The sequence below is a fragment of the Hemicordylus capensis genome, chromosome 2, assembly GCF_027244095.1.
Source record: "Hemicordylus capensis ecotype Gifberg chromosome 2, rHemCap1.1.pri, whole genome shotgun sequence".
In the NCBI taxonomy this organism is placed as follows: domain Eukaryota; kingdom Metazoa; phylum Chordata; class Lepidosauria; order Squamata; family Cordylidae; genus Hemicordylus; species Hemicordylus capensis.
Genome location: NC_069658.1, coordinates 204,186,268 through 204,205,568, shown reverse-complemented (window position 1 = coordinate 204,205,568; position 19,301 = coordinate 204,186,268). Strand labels below are relative to the sequence as shown.

At 43.5% G+C, this 19,301-nt stretch overlaps 1 protein-coding gene across 6 annotated transcripts in view; it reads right to left on the bottom strand.

Moving 5' to 3' along the window:
- SLC4A8 (solute carrier family 4 member 8) overlaps positions 1-19,301 on the bottom strand; it is a 157,285-nt gene that overhangs the window by 10,549 nt on the left and 127,435 nt on the right. For all 6 annotated transcript variants that reach the window (XM_053294000.1, XM_053293997.1, XM_053293999.1 and 3 more), the window contains 5 exons: positions 18,152-18,220; positions 14,790-14,963; positions 7,557-7,694; positions 6,777-6,907; positions 5,241-5,343 (listed from right to left, as the gene is read on the bottom strand). In XM_053294000.1, the coding sequence (XP_053149975.1) occupies positions 5,256-5,343; positions 6,777-6,907; positions 7,557-7,694; positions 14,790-14,963; positions 18,152-18,220 (600 nt within the window). In that variant the 3' untranslated portion in view covers positions 5,241-5,255. The remainder of the gene's footprint in view (positions 1-5,240; positions 5,344-6,776; positions 6,908-7,556; positions 7,695-14,789; positions 14,964-18,151; positions 18,221-19,301) is intronic.

The following is a 19,301-nucleotide window of genomic DNA, read 5'->3' as shown; positions in this document are numbered from 1 at the left end:
GCATAGGGACTTCTGGTGTGCCAATCGAATTCCAATGTAGAAATAAGTGTCCTTTAGATCAAGTATCACAAAACACTCCTCTGTCAGTAGAGGAAAAATGGTTTGCAAGGGAATCATATAAAATTTCCTTGTCTATATTAACTTCTTTAACAAGTAAAGATCCAGAATGGAGAGAATGCCCCCATTGTGTTTGGGTACCTGGAAGTATCTTGGGTAAAACCTTTTGTTCTGATCCTCCAGAGGAATTGGTCCTATAGCTCCTTTCTGTAGAAGAGAAATTGCTTCTTCCACAGGTATTGGAGTTGAGTGGGTGTATTTGATTGCCGTGAGGATGAAATGGCTCGAGAACTCAATAGCATAGCTGCTGCTGATGGATAACACCCAGGCATCTGAGATGACTGCGGGGAGACATGACAGAGGTCTATAAAATCATGCATGGTGTGGAGAAAGTGGAGTAAGAGAGATTCTTTTCCCTCTCACACAACACTAGAACCAGGGGTCACTCCATGAAATTGATTGCCAGGAGGTCTAGGACCAACAAACTGAAGTACTTTTTCACACAACGCGTGATCCACTTGTGGAACTCTCTGCCACAGGATGTGGTGACAGCCGACAACCTGGATGGCTTTAAGAGGGGTTTGGATGACTTCATGGAGGAGAGGTCTATCAACGGCTACTAGTCGGAGGGCTGTGGGCCACCTCCAGCCTTGGGGGCGGGGTGCCTCTGAGTACCAGTTGTGGGAGAGTAATGGCAGGAGAGAGGGCATGCCCTCAACTCCTGTCTGAGGCTTCCAGCGGCATCTGGTGGGCCACTGTGCGAAACAGGATGCTGGACTAGATGGGCCTTGGGCCTGATCCAGCAGGGCTGTTCTTATGTTCTTATGTTCCTATGTTAAATGAATGGGAAGTAAGCCTGATCAGAGAAGGGTGATGACCGGACATTTCCTTGCCCGGATTGTCCAATGAACTGCTTGGAAGAGTCCTGAGGAAGGGTCTTCTGTTGCTGGTGTTGTTTCTGAAAGTATTCACACTTTGGGGTGAATTTAGAAGAGTACCTGAAGTCTTTTCACTCAGATTGTTTAAACTGAGATTTCTGTTTGCTGAAGTAGCTGTACTTCTGTTAGCAGGAAGTCTGTTGTGAATATATTGTCAAAGTTTTCGCCATATTTTTATGTTTTTAAAGTTTCTCCATGGTCTCATCCATAGGTGCGTTGAATAAACCAATGCCATCAAACAGAAGGGTTTCAATTTTTTCTTTCATATCCGTCTGATGTGGGGTGGAATGAAGCTACGCGTGACATCTCAGGGTAATAGAAGCTACAAGAGAACAGGATTCTGTCTCCATGAGGTGTTTGGCCATGCTTAGAGATCGTTTTGTTATTTCAGCAGACTTATGAAGAGCAGCTTTAAATTTCTGTTGAAAAGACATCAGGAGATCTTTAATGTCAACTTTCAAAATGTCCCAGAGAGAAAAGTGATACTTGGACATGCATGCCATGCAGTTTGAAATTTTTTAAGCAAGACAGCAAGTGGAATAGAATTTACGCCCCACAGTGTCCAATTTTCGAGCTTCCTTATCCACAGGTGCTGAATGGAGCTTGCTGGATTTAGAACTAGCTGCGCAGTCCACTACCAGAAAATTCAGAGGAGGGTGTTTAAATAAAAAGGGGCAGGAGTCTTTCTGCACCCTATAGAAGTTTTCAAAATGTTTAGATGTTGTAGATGTGGCAAACGGAGTTTCCCAATATACTTTGGCCGAAATTGCCAATACAGGTAACATCAGGAGAGCAGCCAGTTGCATCGTAGAGGAGCTAGCCATGAAGTTGCAGACAGGGTCCTCTATCTCAGTCTTTGTTGTTTTTAATTCTAGACCAGGGGCTGCTGCCATGTCCGCTAGGGATGTGCACAGAACTGCGGCTGGGTGGTTCGGAAGCAGCAGGGGTGGTGCTTTAAGGGCGGCAGTGTACCTCTTTGCTGCCCCGTTGCCCTCCTTGGTCGGAAGTGGCCGGCCACATGTGCGCCTGGTATTTCTGGCCACTTCCGGCCAAGGAGGGCAACAGGGCAGCAGGGAGGTATGCTGCCGCCCCAAAGGTTTTTATAGAAAAAGGACGCTGGTGGGGGGGAAGCGGTGGGAGGGGTAAGTGCACCCTTCCCCACTTAAAGCCTCTGGTGGCACAGTGGTAAAACTGCCGCCCTGTAACCAGAAGGTTACAAGTTCGATCCTGACCAGGGGCTCAAGGTTGACTCAGCCTTCCATCCTTCCGAGGTCGGTAAAATGAGTACCCAGAATGTTGGGGGGCAATATGCTACATCATTGTAAACCGCTTAGAGAGCTTCCAGCTATAGAGCGGTATATAAATGTAAGTGCTATTGCTAAATGTAAGTGCTAAAGCGCCACGCCCCAGGGCCTTCAAACTTTGATCCAGCCCCATGTTCGAACCTGTTTGGAGGCCTGTAAAAGAGCCTCCAAACAGGTTCGTGCACATCCCTAATGTCCGCCACCTGAATCCTATAGAAGCAAACCTCCTCAGTTGGTGAAGAGCCAACGTGGTGTAGAGGTTAGAGTGCTGGACTAGGACCAGGGAGATCCAAGTTCAAATCCCCATTCAGCCATGAGACTTGCTGGGTGACTCTGGGCCAGTCACTTCTCTCTCAGCCTGACCTACTTCACAGGGTTGTTGTGAGGAGAAACTTAAGTATGTAGTACACCGCTCTGGGCTCCTTGGAGGAAGAGCGGGATATAAAATGTCAAAGATAGATAGATAGATAGATAGGATGGAGGGTTCAGCACTGTGTCATCTGGGGAAAGATCAGGTGGATTTCCCATCACAGTGGAAGCTGTGTCACTGTCTTCCAAGTCAGAGCTGGAATCTGAGTCAGGGTTCAGATGGCAAAGGTTCAGTAAGAGATAAGTTGAGAGGCGTCAGAGAATCCAGAGGCACAGCCAGGGTGGGTGGAGGTTGCGCTGGCACTGGGTGCGATGGTCACAGTGACCAGGGCAACTGGTGGCAGCTGAATCAGGGACTTCTTAAAAAGGGATTGTGTGGTTGTAAGGGCTGTATGCCACGTACAGACCCAAATAGAGACTGTGTATTGCCCCTCAGTTTATTTGATTTCTGTGCCTGATATTCCTTAAAATCATAGGGCCAGCCTGGGGAAGGCAGCTAGTAGGTATCATGGTAACAGCAAAGCCCTCTAAAAAATCCAGGATCTAGATCCCCAATGGGAGATCCAGCAATCAGTAGGCCTGGTCAGCATAATTGGGAGCTGAGTGGTGATAGTGTTGCTACCCAGAAAGCGGGGAGCAATGTGGGGTGACCTTGGCAGGCAATGACGAATGTGTTTTAGGGACTGGAGGAATAGATTATTCTTCCTTTTCCTTGTCCAGTTCATGTAAGCAAAAGCCACTGAAGGTAGATATTGAAGGTGTGTTGTTCTCAGAATCGAGAATGGAAGCCAAAGCCACCTCTATGGAGGGGTGCACTTGACCCAGTGATGAAGTACCCAATGAAATTGTATGTACAGGAGAAAATTCCACCCAAATTGGTGAAAGTGATTTAGAAGAAGGCTTGAAAGACAGCGATGAGAACTATGTCATGATCAATGTTGTCATGGTCAATGGAATTGTCTTTTCCACATAGAAGGAGCGCTGAACATGACTGTATTTCGGTTCTAGAGAAGCCGAGGTGCTTAGGGTCAATACAGCTGTCGGCGTTGGGGTTTGGCTCAAAGTCGATGGAGTTATCTTGGCAAGCATGGAGCGTGACTCCTCCTGGTAGGTAGCCTGGGCCACAGACGGGGATAGAGTCCACAGCATGCAGACACACTTTGAGCACTTTTTAAAAGTATTTTTAATGCCCATTAGGGACCATTATGAGGGAAGGGCAAAAAGGGAAAAACCAGATCGCTAATGGAGGCCAAGTGCAAGTACAAGTCCAAATGTGACATGAAGAAGAAGAAGGGTCCAAAACAGTCTGAGTCAGCCCAAAAGTCACTTTAAAAAACAATCCAAATCACAAGAGACAAAGAAGAGCCGAGAAACAGTTTGAGTCGCAGCCAATAAACAAGCTGAAAAATGAGAGGAATGAGGAACTAGAAGAACAAAAAATCTTCCAAACTGAGTAGCGCGGAGGTCGAGAAGGAACTGAGGAAAGAGGAACTCTCCTGCCTAGAATAACAGGCGCACCACATGCGCGCTACAGTGGAGACGCAGAGTGCTTTTCCCTGGAGCTTGATAATCTTCCTCCGGGGCTAGTGCGCAAGCACAGAACCCACATTGGGAGGGAACATGGATCACCTCAAAGATCAGATGCTCCATTGAATATGTGGATGCCAAAACATGCTGGTTTGTTCAGTAGGCGCAGCCCTGCCTGATCCCCTTCTCTGTGCATTCAGTGAATGAATGGAGGAAACACGTGACTGGAGCTAATGTTTTCAGCCAATCTCATAATGATTTTTTTCATCTTGACTCAACAGGTATCTAGCCTTTGAACAGTCACTCAAATACACTTTTAGTAAAGATGTGGCTTCAAGTCAGAAAGGGTCAGAAGCCATGACTGTCAAGTTCTCCTAACAGATGTTAATCGTCATGTATTAGACCAGGCACTAGAGCACATCCTTCCTCCATAACCTGATAGAACACATTTCAACAACACTCTTTTTTTCCTGCTCACAAGCCTAGTCTATTTCTTTAGTTTTGTCTGCCACAACCTGGTATATGCATGGGAACCGAAAACTGTGGTCATGGAGATCCAGGTCTGTGATATGGGATTGCTCTGCACCCACCTGACATCAGTGCAGTGCTCCCAGAATCCCCTGTGGTTTCATGAAACCTTGTGAGCCAGAAGTGTCTTGCGGCAACTTTACAGCCCAGAATGATGGACAGCCTCCCATATTCTGCCCTAACCAGCACCTAAGGTCCAAACTACATGTTACATTAAGAGTGTCATTAGAGCTGACATCTTTGTTTTTCTAAATAGGAGCAGCCAATCCTGTTAGGGACTGCAGCATGGTGAGAGGGGTACTTTAACCCTCTGCCTCCACCATGGTGTCAATCCAGATTCTGGTTCTCACCGCTCTTTTTTTAGAAAAAAAGCACGTCAGCTCTAGTGACATGCTTTAACATGATGGGCAATTTGACCATAAAATAACCAATTCTCGCTGGCTCACTTGAGGATTACATATGGTGGGTGGTATCAGTCCAAGTGAATCTAAGGCTGCCCTTTTGGGAATCTCCTTACCTCTTCTCTTTGGAATCAGGGCTTTTCTGTATTCATGGTGATGGTCTTCCACATAGTTGTTTTAGACATTTCATCAGATATGTTAATGTCTGCAGGATCAGGCCTGCAATATCCATTTTAGAGATGAAGATTAGTACAGCAGAATTTAAAATGATGTAATGTAATCGGCTGTAATGTATTGTTGCTTCCCTGACCCTTATAACACACTCAGTGACATCTCAATAGGGATTTACATGTTTCTGATTATCAGCAATGGTTACAGTACGGGCCTGCCTCCTGCTGCTGCAAAGATGAGAGAGGGTGGCGGTGGGACATTGCTAGGAGCGAGTGCGGGAAGGCGTAGGGAGCGCCGAGAGAACCATCCCCTTCCCCTGCCATCTCCAACAGAAGGGAAACATACCAAGGGCCAGAATGAGGCCCGCTGTCAGGCTGGGGATTGGGGAATGCTTTCATTGCAGAGACCCCTCTCCAGGAACACTATGGAGAGCCAGCAGCCACCCCCAGCCCTTTGGGCCCGGAGGCCTGCTGCATTAACCCGCATAACAGTTCCCAAGAGGTTCGCCAGCCCAGTGGGCACAGGAGTGAGACAGAGACGGAACTGGAGCCCAGATCTCAGCCCCAGGAAATGCCAGAACTCTGCGAGAGGCCATGTGGGATTATAAGGAAGGAGAAAGTGTGCCTCTGAGCACGTGCAAAAAGCCTTCCCCAAGTAATTTCACTGCTGCAACAGCAATGCTCCTATAACCGGCTCCAATATTTCTGTTTTTAGAAGCTATCCTGGGGGAAACAGCACACCCTTCATTTACACTGAGGTCTGTTCCCAGGCCGAAGTACTGTGGGTGGCCAGGAATGAACAGCAAGCTCCAGGGCTCTGACTGCAGTCTTGGCCAGGACAAGGTCAGGGAGGAAGGTGCTCATGCTCTGGCACCTTGGAGAGGATTTCTGTGCTCCTCCTGAGCACTGTTCCCTCTAAGGCATGCGCACATGCACGCGCTCACAAGTTTTCCGATGTCCGCTCAGTTAATTTTAGATCCCACTCAGGTTGAATTAGGAAGGCCCTACTCTGAATGCACGTGCACACACAGTGCCTTGATACTGTCGCCCAAAACAACACTCATCCTGCACAGCAGCAGGGACCACTGCTCCTGAGGCAACCCTCTTGGAGTATCCTCCTCCTTAGCGGGTGAAGTTCTTGCACAGCAAATGGGCCTTCTGCCTTGGAGATCCCCTGGAGCATAATTTTGCTTCACAGAGACCATGTCAGCACACAAGGTGGTTTCACTGAGCAGAGCTTCTTAGTTAGTTTTATTTATTTATTTATTTATTTATTTAAAATATTCACACCTCGCCCCTCCAGTGCACTACTGCTCAGGGCGGCTCACAACAATAAAATAGATACAAGACACAATAAAAGTAATAAAATTAACCAAATTGAACAAGCAAGTTAAAAGTCAGGTTGAAACCACATTCATTATCAAATTAAAAGTTATTTTAAAAGCTAAAGCTTCTTTTGCCTTTTTATTTTTTATCTTTTACCTGTTAGGTTTTAGTGAAGAATTGCGTGGCGGCAGTGCAGTGTGTCCAGGTACACTCAGATAACTTTTATTCACCACAGGTATTTCAATCACAGTATTTGAAGCAGCTTCTTCGATCATCTTCTCAGACTCCTGCTTGACACATAATATGTATAACATTCTAGTTCAAATGGGGTCAAATCATACACCATTTTTCTATGCTCCGCCTTCATCCAGCAAGAGTTAGTCCACTTAAGTCCCAGTAAAACCAATGGAACCTGAGGTGCAGCTATTTTTAGTCTTGCTGGTTTCCATGGGACTTATCAGAGTAACTTTTCAAAAACTTTGTACCCATTATCGTTATTATGGTTTATGATTTTGAAGCAGCTTTGCTGTCTATAAGGAAGCAAGATAAATATAGTCTAGTTGGTGTCAGGCATATAACTGTCATTTATGTGTCTGAAATTCTATTATAACTGCTATTATTTCAATTTATATTGCATCAGTTTGGTCCCTATGAGGGATAGGCAAGACAGGGTGGACAAAGCAAGTACTGGCTAATGAGCAATAGCATGGGGAAAATGATACGGTGGTGGCAGTGCAGGAACCTCACAAAGCTCAGATAAAGAAGGACAAAGGACTTGAATGAGGAGAATGGAATCCTGGTAGTGACTGACATCACAGAAGGCAGAGGAGGTATCATTGATAAATACACACAAAGAGAATCTTAGACCTGGTGCCTAACTCTGCTGCAGCACATTCAAGTTTTGAATGATATCAATATAGAAATGAGTCTACTCACCTCTATTTCGTCGGCCTCTTTCTTTGCATCATCCAGTTTTTTCTTCTTGCTCTCTGGCATAAGGTCATCAAGCCAGCTGAGTTCACGCTTCGAAAAACAGAAATCCATGACTTTCCGGACAAAGACCAATGCCAAAACCTTGTTGGAGCAAGAGAAAGAAGAAAAAAGGGAAGGCTGCTTGCACTGTGACCAGCAGAAACAGCACACAGATGGAAGCAAAACAAACACAAAATACTAGACAGAGCAAACATAACAGTTCTCATTCCTCTTGCTTTCCAGGAACCATAGTTGTGGTAAAGAAGCTTGTTATACAGGATGTTTCTCTTTCTTGAAAAGAAAAACCAAAACCTTCCCAGAGCTAAATAAATGAAATAAATACTATAACCATTATTTCATTTATGATACCATTGGACTCAACAGGAAATGCCCAGAAGCATCAGAGAGCTCATCAGGAACACTGGCCCTGCACTGAAGAGAGGAATAGGTGGATGTAGACAACCTGGAACCACATTGTGTGGGTGCTTAAATGACAGGACCCAAAAAGAATCCACCACCATATGACAACCTAAAAACTTAAGTTTTAGAAGTATGCATGGAACATTAAAAACTATCAAATTTATAAATGATGCAAGTGTGTAATACCTCCAAATACCATGGAATGAGAAGAGAGTATAAAGAGAAACATTTAATAAACACTTTCCATTAACATATTATTGTGGACAATGTATATAAAAAGGTAAAAACATGTAACAATAGAAAACATAAACGTAGAGCAACAAATTTGTAAAATGAGAATTAACCATCAGCCTTGCTGCTGAGATCCCCAAAATGAATATGCAAAGAATATAAGAACTTGCAGGTCAGTCTAGGTATCTGGAAGACCCTCTAAGTATCTGGAAGTCCAATATAAATTGAAGGAAAATTCAGTTGTCCTTAAATCAGATGAAGCTATGAATTTCATATCTTATGGAGCATTGACATCGATTGCAAATCACATATAGGGAATGTCCTTCCTTTTCTACTATAGCCAAATGCATTTCAGCCTATCATGGGCCGAAATGCCCATTATGGAGCAGGTAGGCTGGCTGACTGTTGAGGAAGTTTGAAATTTTACTAACTGAAAATCAAACACCTGGCTCCACATGAGAGAATAGCTGCTACTTGGGGAACTACAAAAATTCCTTTATAATAATGCCACTGAGGAAGACTCACGATAGGCCGAAATGCGTTTGGCTAGTAGAAAAGGAAGGACATTCTCTATATGTGACTTGCAATCAGTGTCAACACCCCATAAGATATGGAATTCATAGTTTCATCTGATTTAAGGACAACCGGATTCTCCTTAAATTTATATAGTTTTTAATGTTCCATGCATACTTTTAAAACTTAAGTTTTTAGGATGTCATATGGTGGTGGGTTCTTTTTGTGTCCTTTCATGCATCAGGTTGAACCCACCCAGGTCCTCTTCAACTTTTCGGGTGCTTACATGGCTCCATGGCTCCTGTAATACATGGGAAGACAATCATCTGTAGTCTCCAACCACACAGTTAAGCCCAGCACTAACACCTCTCCTGATCTGCTCCAAAAACCAAGGGAATGAAGGAGTGAATAACTTTGCATGGTTAACAGTGGAGATCATAACTTCCCCACATGTCTACAGGTGCCATGCAGTAAGCTATTAGGCAACTACTGTATGGCTCCCAGACGGCCTCTCTTTCCCTGTTCACACATTCAAATACCTCCTTAAAATGGGGAAAGATGTATGTAAAATACAAAATGTTAAAAAACATTAAAGTGGAGGGGGGGGCATATCTGTTTCTCCTGGGAGGTTCCAATTGACCCTCCTCCCCCTATTTCCCTTTCCCCTTCCCCTTTAATGTGTCTTCTCTGTTCTGTGACTGTAAGCCACAGGCAGATTGTGGTCTTCTTCAATTTTTTTGTACATTGCTTTGAAATATTTGGTTATAATATAATATAATATAATATAATATAATATAATATAATATAATATAATATAATATAATATAATGAAATGATAAAGACAATTATAATGGGCTGAATTCAAATGCTGACTGCCTATTCAAAGGCTTATCATGTCAGTGAACATTCTGATTTTCACTTGGGGAAAATCTGCTCTCCTTCCATGCATGCACGTCAACCATCAAGCAAAATTGTTTTATACAAACAACAAAAATTTATATACTGCTTTTCAATGAAAGTTTCCAAAGAGGTTTACACAGAGAGAGAAATAAGTATGTAAGTAAGTAAGTAAATTTGATCCCTGTCCCCAAAGTGCTCACAATCTAAAAAGAAACACAAGACAGACAACAGCAACAGTCACTGGAAGTACTGTGCTGGGGGTGGATAGGGCCAGCTACTCTCCCTCTGCTAAATAAAGAGAATCAACATGTTAAAAAGGTGCCTCTTTGCCTAGTTAGCAGCGGTTATGCTATAACTTTATAATTTAAAGTGTATCTTAGGGAAGAGATAATTGGAGGGTCTGATTCTTAACTACACTGTGAGTAGATTTTTAAAAAATGTAATATGCTACTTTGTAGCCTAAGAACAATGTGAAAAAGTTTACTCATTTTCTAAATAAGAAAGGCTGTTCTTTAAAAGGACGACAGAGACAACTGCCAGCATCAGGACCACTCCTTATTGTTGTACAAGCCATGTAATAGGCCATTTTGGGGGCTGTTGCAGGAATGAGGGCGAGGAAGGAAATAGGAGATTTAATAGATGTTTAAAATTCCTGCTTACAAAACACAGTCATTTTTATCCATCTAGGGCAGTGTTTCTCAACCACCGGTCCCTGGACCGCTGCCGGTCCCCGAAGGGTTGAGTGCCGGTCCCTGACTGGGAGTCAACCCCCCCCCCAACTGAAATCAAGGCACTCACTTCCTCAGTTTTGCACATGGCACGGAAGAGGAAGAGTATCACGGAGGCATGGGACCCTTCTTGTGCCTTGCCTCCACATGCTGCTGAGATCTTCCTACAGCTATCTTATTCCCTGTCTTTACAGCTTCAAACTGTATGCGGTGCGGGGGCATGGAGGAAAAAGTATGGCAGTGGGCGCCACTTGAAGGGCTGCTGGTTCTTGCATGCTCATTGTTTGCAGCCAAAGGTTGGTTGATTGAAACCGAGCTGCCTGTTGTAGTCGAGGCGCCTTGAGAGGGAACGCTGTTTCCCTCTTGCATCAGTGGGGTTTGCTTGTATGTTGTTTTCATTGGCCCCATGTAGCTTTTGAATTTTTCTAATGGCCCAACATCCCCTCTCCATTGAGTAATCACAAGCACCTCCACTCCAGACATACTGGACACAAATTTGTTCACCCAGGCTTTTAGATTCAGGGGTTCTCAACCTTGGGTACCCAGACGTTGGTGGACTTCTACTCCCATAATCCCCAGCCATAATGGCCAAATGCCATTGTTGGGGATTATGGGAGTTTAACTGAGGGGCCCAAGGTTAAGAACCCCTAATATTCCATGTTTGCAAAAGATTCCACATTTAATTATTTTAATGCTTATATTATTTTCATTCTAAACTGCCCAGAGATGCAAGTTTTGGGCAGTATAGAAGTCTGATAGATAGATAGATAGATAGATAGATAGATAGATAGATAGATAGATAGATAGACTTGAAACCCCTTTACTAACTGCTGGTCCGGGAAACTGCGCATGAAGAATGTAGCGGTCCTTGAAACTCTGCACGAAGAATTTAGCGGTCCTTGACTCCAAAAAGTTTGAGAAACACTGATCTAGGGGACCTACTTGTGTGGAACCTGGCTTCTGGGTATGTATCTCTAGCTGTATGAGGCATCATATCTGTGAACAAATGCTATGCATGCACACTTCCTACAGCCATTAGGGCAGAATGTGCATAGCCTTGGGCAAAAAACTGGTGATAGTGTCAGTCTGCTATTCAGTAGTAAGAGTGAGGGGCTAGATTCAGTCTCTCTCTCTCTCCTATTCCACCCCCCCCCCCAAGAGATGATTGGCACTGTTGTTGAATATCTGACCTGGGCTACACTCGTGCTAGACTGAAATCTATGTTTACATTTGTGGTGGTGATGTTGCTGCCAATGTTGTTCAGCCTCCTCACAATCACCTTGGCCAATATCTTATTAATCTCTGAGCTATAAATATCACTACAACTCCCTGGTATCTCAACTTGAGGCAGTGACCAGGAGTGCTTTTTATCAGGTTCAACTGATACACCAGCTAAATTGGCCTATATTGAATGTGTGTAACTAAGATTAGGGACCAAGGATAGACTGGAACTTCTGTTGGCTTAACCATCACCCCAACCCAGTCCCTAGCTGAGCTGACGGACCTGGTTGCGGAGTTGGCATTGGAGTTGCCCAGGTTGTTGTTGGTGGGGGACTTCAATATTCATTCTGGGACCGGGTTGTCAGGAGCAGCTCAGGGGTTCACAGCAGCCATGACGACTATAGGCTTATCCCAATTGATCTCTGGACCAACACATGCTGCTGGCCACATGTTCAATTTGGTCTTTTTCTCTGATCAGGGTGCTGTTCCATGGGTGGGATCTGCTGTCATCTCCCCATTGTAATGGACAGACCACCATAAGGTTAAGGTAGGACTTGCAACCACAACCCACCTCTGCAGGGGTGAAGAGCCTATTAGGTTGCTCCACCCGAGAAGGTTATTGGATCCAACAGGATTCCAAGAAGCCTTGGAAGGTTTAGAGTTGGTTCTACTAGCGATTCTGTTGATGCTCTGATGTAAACATGGAATAAGGAAGTCACTAGAGCAGTAGACACAATCGCTCCTAGTCGTCCTCTCTGACCTGCTTCAAAATCAGCCCCGTGGTATCCAGAAGAACTACAGGAGCTAAAGGGGTGAGGTAGACTTTTACAGCTCAAGGGGAAGAAGACTTGGCGTGAATCTGACAGATCACAACTCAAAGATGTTTGAAGATCTATGCTCTGGCAGTGTGGGCAGCAAAGAAGCGGTTCTTTTCTGCCTCTCAGCTCCAGGCAGTTTTGGATGATACAGCTTATCTAGACTCATTTCAAATTGGCTTTCGAGTGGGCTATGGGGTTGAGACTACTTTGGTTGGCCTTATGGATGATCTCCAATTGGCTATCGACAGAAGGAGTGTGACTCTGCGGATCCTTCTGGAGCTCTTGGAGGCTTTCAATCCCATCAACAGTGGTATCCTTCTGGATTGTTTGAGTAAGGTGGGGTTGGATTACAGTTTTACAGTGTTTCTGTTCCTACCTCTCTGGTAGATTCCAGATGGTGCCACTTGGAGACTGCGGCTCTGCAAAGCAAGAACTAAAGTATGGAGTTCCACAAAGCTCCATACTGTCCTCAGTGCTCTTTAAAATCTACATGAAACTGCTAGGAGAGATCATCAGGAGGTTTGGTGCAGAGTGTTATCAATATGCTGGTCATACCCAGATTTCTCCATATTGACCTCATCAGGAAATGTCTGTCTGGAGGTGGTAATGGGCTGGATGAGGAATAATAAACTGAAGTTGAATCCAAATAAGACGGAGATACTGACTGTGGGGGGTTGGGCCCCGAGAGATGGTTTAGATCTGCCTGTTCTGGACAGGGTTACACTCCTGCTGAAAGATCAGGTATGTAGCTTGGGAGTGCTCCTGGATCCCAAACTCTCTGGTTTCTCAGGTTGAGGCAGTGGCCAGGAGCACTTTGTATCACCTTCAGCTGATACTTCAGCTACACCCATTTCTGGAGGTAAATTACCTTAACAGTGGTGCATATGGTGATAACCTCCAGAGTCAGTTACTGTAATGTGTTCTAAGTGGGGCTGCTTTTGTGTGTAGTCCAGAAACTACAATTGGTACAGAATGCAGCAGCCAGACTGGTCTCTGGACAACCCAAAGGGACTGTGTAACACCGATTTTAAAATAACTGCAATGGCTGCCATGTTTCCAAGCAAAATGCAAAGTACTGGTTATTATCTATAAAGCTCTTAACGGCTTGTGTCCAGAGTACTTAAAAGAGTGCCTTCTCTGTCATGAACACTGACACCTATTAAGATCATCTGGAGAGGTCCGATTGCGGTTGCCACTGGCTCATTTAGTGACAACTTGGGACCAGGCCTTCTCTGTGGCTGTCCTGGGGCTTTGAAAAATGCTCCCTGTTGAAATAAGAGCATTTCCTTCTCTGTTTGCTTTTAGGAGGTCACACTTGTTTTCTCAGGCTTTTAACTGAAATTAATTTTAAACAGTTTAATTTGTTTTTATCTTATGTTATTGTTTTTGTGTGTGTGTGAAATTGTTTTAACTGTTTTATATTTGTCGTGCTTTAAATTGTGCACACAGCTTAGAGATGCACGTATCAGGTGGTATATAAATATGATAAATAAATAAATAAAATAGATAATAAATAAATACATTTCTAGAGATAAATGACCTAAAAACAATGGTGCATATGATGATAACATCCATGCTTGACTACTGCAATGTGCTTTACTGTGGACTGCCTTTGTACACAATGCAGACACTGCAATTGGTACAGAATGTGGCAACCAGGTTGTTCTCCAGCATTACCCAAGGAGACCACATTACTTCCATCTTAAAAGAACTACATTGGCTGCCAATAAGTTTCCAAGCCATATACAGAGTGCTGGTTATTGCCTACAATGCCCTGAATTGCTTGGGTTCAAGGTGTTTAAGAGAGTGCCTTCTTCTTCATGAACTCTGCCACCTATTAAAATCACGGGGGGAGGTCTGCTTGCAGCTGCCACCAGCACGTTTGGTAGCGACTTGGAAATTGGTCTTCTCTAAGTCTGCCACAGGACTCTGGAAGTTACTCCCCCAAAAAATCAGAGCCTCCTCATCTCTGCTAGTTTTTTTGTTTGTTTTTTAAACCTGAAGATGTACCTTTTTAATCAGGCCTTTTAGTTGACCAGTTTTAAAGTTGATATTGAGATTTTAAATTGTTTTAATCATTTTAATTTTTTTATTGTTGATTGCTTTAAATTGGTTTTAGTGTGTAAACCACATAGATAGATAGATAGATAGATAGATAGATAGATAGATAGATAGATAGATAGAAAAATATGGAAATAAATAAAATAAACATAAACTAAATGCATATTTTAAGTACAAAAAAGCCATGTGGAAAACAGAATTCTGAGTGTTAAACGTTACTCAGATGCAATACATAGAGCTGTTTTGCAGATGTCACTTCTACCAACGTAGGAAGATTTACTCGGTTCAGCAGTAAGTGTTTTTACCATCATAGGAAAGACAATAGCAGCAGGAGAGGCCTTAATGACCCAGAGACTGATGAGGCAGCTCAGCTGGATCACAGTGAAGAGGTGCACTTTACGTAAAGGGACATGCCGTAGGTAGATGAAGTCTGGCTGGTGTTTGGTTGGCATTCCAAAAAGCTTCAAGCGATCAAAAAACTGGGAAGAGTAAATGATAGATTTTACACATTTGAAATAAGGCACTCACTATAGAGGGCTATGCCATAAATAACATTTCACAAATCCTTGTAAAGTGGCTAAGGGCATTTTCAAACACGGCAGAGATGCAATTGCATTTCCTGTGCTAATAGCTTGGGGGGAAATATTGATGTTGGCTAAAAAGTGCATTTCATCTATCTATCTATCTATCTATCTATCTATCTATCTTTATTCTTTCCCACTTCCTATCCAACATTAACAATTTCCACACAATGTTTGCCACAGAGCTTGTTAATTGGCAAAGAACTGTAGCCAGTCTTGCCTCTTTGATGAGTACACACATGTGAATACATAGGACCACTTGAGCATATTATTAACAGCTTTATTATTAAGACCTTCAAATGTTATGCTACGTGTGTTTCTGAACAGACAGCATTTGATAGAAGGAACTGTGCAGTATGAGGATGTGCAAAACATTTCGACATAGAAATATTTTGACTCGAAATGGGCCATTTCAAGTGTTTCAAAGCTCAAATCAAAACACCCTTTAAATAAAGGGTCTGTTTTGTGTTTGGAATAAAACAACCCCATTTCGTGTCAAAATGTTTTGACATTTCAAGCGCCATTTTGGAGGCCCGTTTTCCCCTTTGGTGATTGGTTTTCTGGCACTGGCATCTGATTGACTTGCAATCTCCTTGCTTCTTGGTTGGCTTGCTATCAAACAAATCAAGTGTTGTAATGGGCAACGGTGCCCCCATTGGCTGGGGAGAAGGAGGGGGAGCCAAAAGGAGGGAATTTCAAAATGTTTTCAATGGGACTGGGAGGCAGAGGGAGCCCTTTTGGTTCTTCTCATGGTAAGAGTCTAGAAACTTTGTTTCTTGTCAGACCATTGGTGCATCTAGCTCAGTATTGTCTACAGTAGAGTAATTCTCCCAGGTTACAGGCAAGAGTCTCTCCCTCAGCCCTATATCAGGAGATGCCAGGGAAAGAATCTGGAACCTTCTGCACACATGCAAGCAAGCATGTAGATGCTCTTCCTAGAGCAGCCCCATCCCACAGGGGGGATATCTTAGAATGCTGCTCACATTTATTCCTGCTCCTTTCACCCTGTTCAGAGTCTTCAGAAAGCTGGGCTCAGAGCTGAGCTGCTCAGTCCATGACTACTCTGACCTCCTGTCTCTCTGTGGCAGGCAAGATGGAGGGAAGGAAGGCTTGATTTTGTGGTTTTCTCAGCACCAAGCATAATTTCCTGTGCTGTTGCTGCTATAACTATCTGGTTTTGCTGGATCTCAGATTGACAAAGGACACAGAGCTTGAGCACTTGTCTTCCTTGAGTTGTGGTTTGGTTTGTTTGTGAGATAGTGTTGTGGTGAAAAATGGACAGTGGCAGCTCAACTAACTAACTAACTCTCTGATATTTCTTGGTGATTGCTGTGATCAGCTCCATGTCTGGCCTTGAGACTAACTTGTGCTTCACTCACTGCTCTGCAATCTGCATTGCACTCAGTCAAAATGTGGCTGAAGCTGATCTAGTTGAGCCATAATGGCTATGCTTGCTGCTAAAGCTGCTGGGCAAGCAGGCTATTTTAAACAAAGTTTTAACCATTCCACCAAACCACCATAGGATCCTATGGGGGAAAGGTTAATAATTTGTTTAAAAATTGTTAAAAATTGCCCACTTGCTCATTTCTTTTGTGGGGTTGGGTGGTAGGTAGCACCCATCATGCCCTATCACACAACCCACTTTGGTATCCCTAGGAGCTACCAATGGGGAGCAATGGGGTGTTTCAAATTTCTCCATTGTTCCCTATGGCCGAAACACCTGAAACATTTCAAGGTTCCATCAAAACAACCAGTTTGACCACTGTTTCGATTAAACATTTTCGCCATCTGTGTTTTGTTTCAAGCTTAAAACAAAATGCAAAATCCATTTCATGCACATCCCTAGTGCAGTGATATCAATGTCCTCTATTTGAGAGTTTGAGATTACTGGCAATAAAAGCAAATTCAAGCCAGTTCTGCACATCTATGCAAGACCAGCAGGAAAAAGACGACACATTCTGAGTACCCAGAATGTTGGGGGCAATATGCTAAATCATTGTAAACCGCTTAGAGAGCTTCCAGCTATAAAGCGGTATATAAATGTAAGTGCTATTGCTATTGCTACAAAAGGAGGGCAGGTATACTCAAAAAGAGTCACAAAATAAGAAGAGAAGAACCAATTTCATTACATACAATGAAATGAATACTGGCTGACATTGTAACTAATGAAGCGCCAGTGCTGGTGCTGCAGGCAAGTTCCAGACCAACTCAGCACCAGCACTCGCACTGGGTGGAGGAATTATGATGGCCTCCCCTCCCCCCAGAAGTCCTCTGTGTCGCTTTTAATTTGAAACTTTCAAAATCTGTAACTTTTAAATGTGGTTTTAGCCTGGTCTTTTAACTGTTTAAATTTTATTAAGGTTTATTGCTCTATATTGTCTCTATTATATTAGCTTTGTAAGCCACCCCCAAGCAGTAGTGTACTGGAGGGGCAGGATATAAATATTTTAAATAATAATAATGTCACTGAGGGCTCCAAATCCCCAGGGACATATTTTTGGGTGACACGGAGGGCTTCTGGGGAAGGGAAGGTTGTGGCAGGTTTGGTTCTTAATGGCTGGGATTACAAAGGACAGGGAACAGGTTCAGCTTCCTCCCCAGCGAAGTCTCCAAGTGCATCTCCCTACTTTCTCCCATACAAGTAAATGGGTGCCTTTCGCTCAAATGGGGGAAAGTAAAGCTTTACACTTGGGGACACTGTAGCATTGAAGAGGAAGCATGCACAGCCCTCACTAACATCTTGCAGTTAGGAGGGGGCATAATGTATAACTGTGCCCAGGGGTCCTTGAAATTAACAAATGCTCCCACCGACCATTGGCCATGGTGCCAGGCATTTTGCTTGTTACAAAAAATAAAAGGAACGAGGAGAAAGGAAGCAATGGACGGAAGAGGGAGATGAAATAGGGAACAAGATATTCAGAAGAAAAAATGGGAGAGATATGCGATGAAAAAGAATAGGAAGAATATGTAGGTTTTTCTCTTAAGAGATGATGCAACCTTTTCAGGGCACCTCATCCCATTACTTAGGATGCTTTGAGCTCCTACATTTTCATACTTCCTGTCCTGAAGTCTATAAAAATGCATACCTGAATCCCTCTCAGAGAAGAAACTCCCATGTATAGGAACACACCATAGAGGACGGGCATAGGTATAAACTGGAAAGAGAGAGAGCATATTAAAATTTAGACACAGCAGAAATACCTAGGATCAAAATATTGTCCTTCTTTATGGCAGTTTCTTTGTTACACACTTTATTTGACCTAGCATCATTTTCCTAGTAGGTCTAAATAGGTTTAAAATATTCATTCTAGGGCAAGTTTCAATTAGCATTTGCAAGAACAAGGATTCAGCATCAAAATGGTTAGTGCTTCTTGTGCTGGTCTCAAGCCAGCACTCACCACACAAGAAATGCATTAGGGCAATAGGCAGGATTCCACAAGACAGCAGATTAGTGTGGACTGCTCTATGAATATGTGACTGCATGGATTACACAGAGGCAGTGTGACAAGCTGTTACCTCTTGTGTGGTTAATGCAGAATTCATTCATTCATTCATTCATTCATTCAGGAAAGAGTGACAGAAGTGGATAATTGTAGCGCAGGGTATTATGTTAGCACATCCACTTAGATCAGAATCTCCCAAACTTCAGATAGTTGAGGGGCATCTTTTTCCCCCCTGAATTAAAACTGAAGACACACTTCACTCTTACTTCCAAAAAGTTCACTTTTGAAGAAAAGCTAAATGCTCTGTTAAATAGCTAGCTGAATTCCATGCTTTGGATTCCTCCCCCCTCTTTCTTTCTTTTTAAAGTCATTGGGAGTCACTGAGCTCCCAATCTGGATCAGGACCAATCTGGATCAGTGCAGGGAAAGGAAGTTTAATCCTCCACCCCCACATCATTTTCCTGCTGGAAATCGCACCCCACCCTCAACTACTATTTGCAGAGCACTAAAACAAAAAAGAAGGTACAATACAAGCATTAATACCTAAAGAGCAATTCTAAAAGGCAGCTAGATTAGCAGCAAGGTGTGAATGGCAAAGCACACATATCAGTCACAAGGACATATCATTAAAAACAGAAATGTTTTAACCTGCCAATTGAATGACAGCTCAGAGGGGGTCAGGCTCATCTCAGAGGGAAGTGTATCCTCTAAAGCAATAGAAATCACTAAGAAAGCTCTAGAGCAGGCCTGCTCAACTTAGGCCCCCCAGCTGTTTTTGGACTACAACTCCCAT